A 1,761-nucleotide genomic window follows, 5' to 3' on the forward strand; every position below is an offset into this window, starting at 1 on the left:
ATATATATATATATATATATATATATGTATATATATATGTTTTCTCCTTGTTGCTCAGGAAAGTTAAAATGGTGGATATTGTAATGCAAGCAATGCCTGCAGAAAGTGAAGTACATGTGGCCAGAAACGTTCTCACTAAGATTTTAAGAAGTTCAATGAGGTATCGTGCAGCTGTTGGCCTCTGTCTCGTGACCCCAGCCCTGCATGACCCTGTAGACCCGAGACCCGAGTATCACATCCTTTGCCATGTGCCGTCTTAGCTGTAGCTGTGCTGTTCACGTGCAAGATGGGGATTATATGCTTAAACTGATTATCTTGTGTCATTTTCACTGGCTTCTGTAGAACATGTGAGCGCCAGTGCAGCATCTTCAGTGTTTCCTGCTGTCTTGTTGATGAATGTTGATCATATGTCAAAAATAAACAATTATTTTGCTTGTGTTTATTGTGTTGATCTGATTTTCCCCCTCCTTTCCCACCTCACATGCATTTCAGGAAAAACTGCTTCAAACGGTATGTCACTTGCTGCTAAATGAGTGATTATCATGACATTTTTTATTCTACAAAAGGACTGCATTATATTATTCACAATTCATGATAGCCTATTTAAAATTAAAACAGATCTCTTGGAGCAGAAATATCCCTGATATTCTGAATATAATCTGATGCTTAACCTCTTAACTTAGCCTAACTAACTTTTATTTGAAATAAAGTTTTTGCATTTTATTCTTTAATAATTCATACAAATATAATCCAACAGGCCTTTTAGACATAGAGCTGGTATTTAATATGGTAAAATTCTGTATTCATCATTTATTTATCAAATGTAGATTTAAATGTATTTATCTAGTAATTGGTAATATTATTTATTTCTATTTATCTGTTTCAAATGTTTATCTGTCCTTATTTTTAACCACTTGTATAATTGATACGCAAAGTATTGTTGCAATTTCTAGAAGTCAGAAGTCAGAAAGAGCTTTATTACCAAGTATGTTTACACACACAAGGAATTTGACTTGGCGACAGGAGCTTACAGTGTAGAAGAAAGTACAGACATAGTGCAAACATGCATGATAGTGCAGACATACATAGAATAAGAATAAGACCAAACTGGAAGAGTAGTCTGGAAGTTTCACAATGCTCTAATTTAAAGCTAAAATTGATTTTAAGTAGTAAAGTTTTCTATTTTTATTTCAGGAGGAATGAATCGTCATGTAGACCCCATTCCTGGCACTCTGCTAAATCCACAGATAACCCCACCATCAACACCCCCAAATCTGAACCTAACCCTGTACCAGACCCCACTTGGCAGACCAAATATGATGCAGGGTGAGATTGAATACTGTTTTTATTAATATCATTACACTTTATTTGCTCTGTTTTATTTTGTGAAACCTTACTACGTATGTGGAATAACCGTTTTATAAAAGCAATAATCCCCAAGAAGCCGTGGTTTACAGTGAATTTATAACAGCTAAGGGGGTTTTAGGTTTTTATGTTTTCCACTGTAAACCATGGCTTCTTGGGGCTTATTGCTGTAATATGATTTATGTATTGTCTTTATTTATTTATTTATTTATTTACAAATTAAATATAATATCTATAATAAATTGAGTTACTGCACATATATTTTTATATACCACATTTTATTTATTAGACCTCATCACATGCATTTAGCAGACGCTTTTATCCAAAGCGACGTTTTATATACATATATATTCTTTATTTTATAGTATATTATTTAATTAGATTTTATTTATTTAT

General features: G+C 32.8%; 1 protein-coding gene across 1 annotated transcript in view; it reads left to right on the plus strand.

The window, feature by feature from the left end:
* Positions 1 to 44: 44 nt before the first annotated feature.
* Positions 45 to 1,761, plus strand: part of LOC107705119 (protein Shroom2-like) — a 10,830-nt gene continuing 9,113 nt past the window's right edge. Inside the window, exons 1-3 of the mRNA XM_016508260.1 lie at positions 45 to 160; positions 493 to 510; positions 1,195 to 1,326. Coding sequence (XP_016363746.1) covers positions 69 to 160; positions 493 to 510; positions 1,195 to 1,326 — 242 coding nt within the window. The 5' untranslated portion in view covers positions 45 to 68. The remainder of the gene's footprint in view (positions 161 to 492; positions 511 to 1,194; positions 1,327 to 1,761) is intronic.

This window comes from Sinocyclocheilus rhinocerous, unplaced genomic scaffold, assembly GCF_001515625.1.
Source record: "Sinocyclocheilus rhinocerous isolate Xijiao unplaced genomic scaffold, SAMN03320098_v1.1 scaffold173, whole genome shotgun sequence".
NCBI lineage: Eukaryota > Metazoa > Chordata > Actinopteri > Cypriniformes > Cyprinidae > Sinocyclocheilus > Sinocyclocheilus rhinocerous.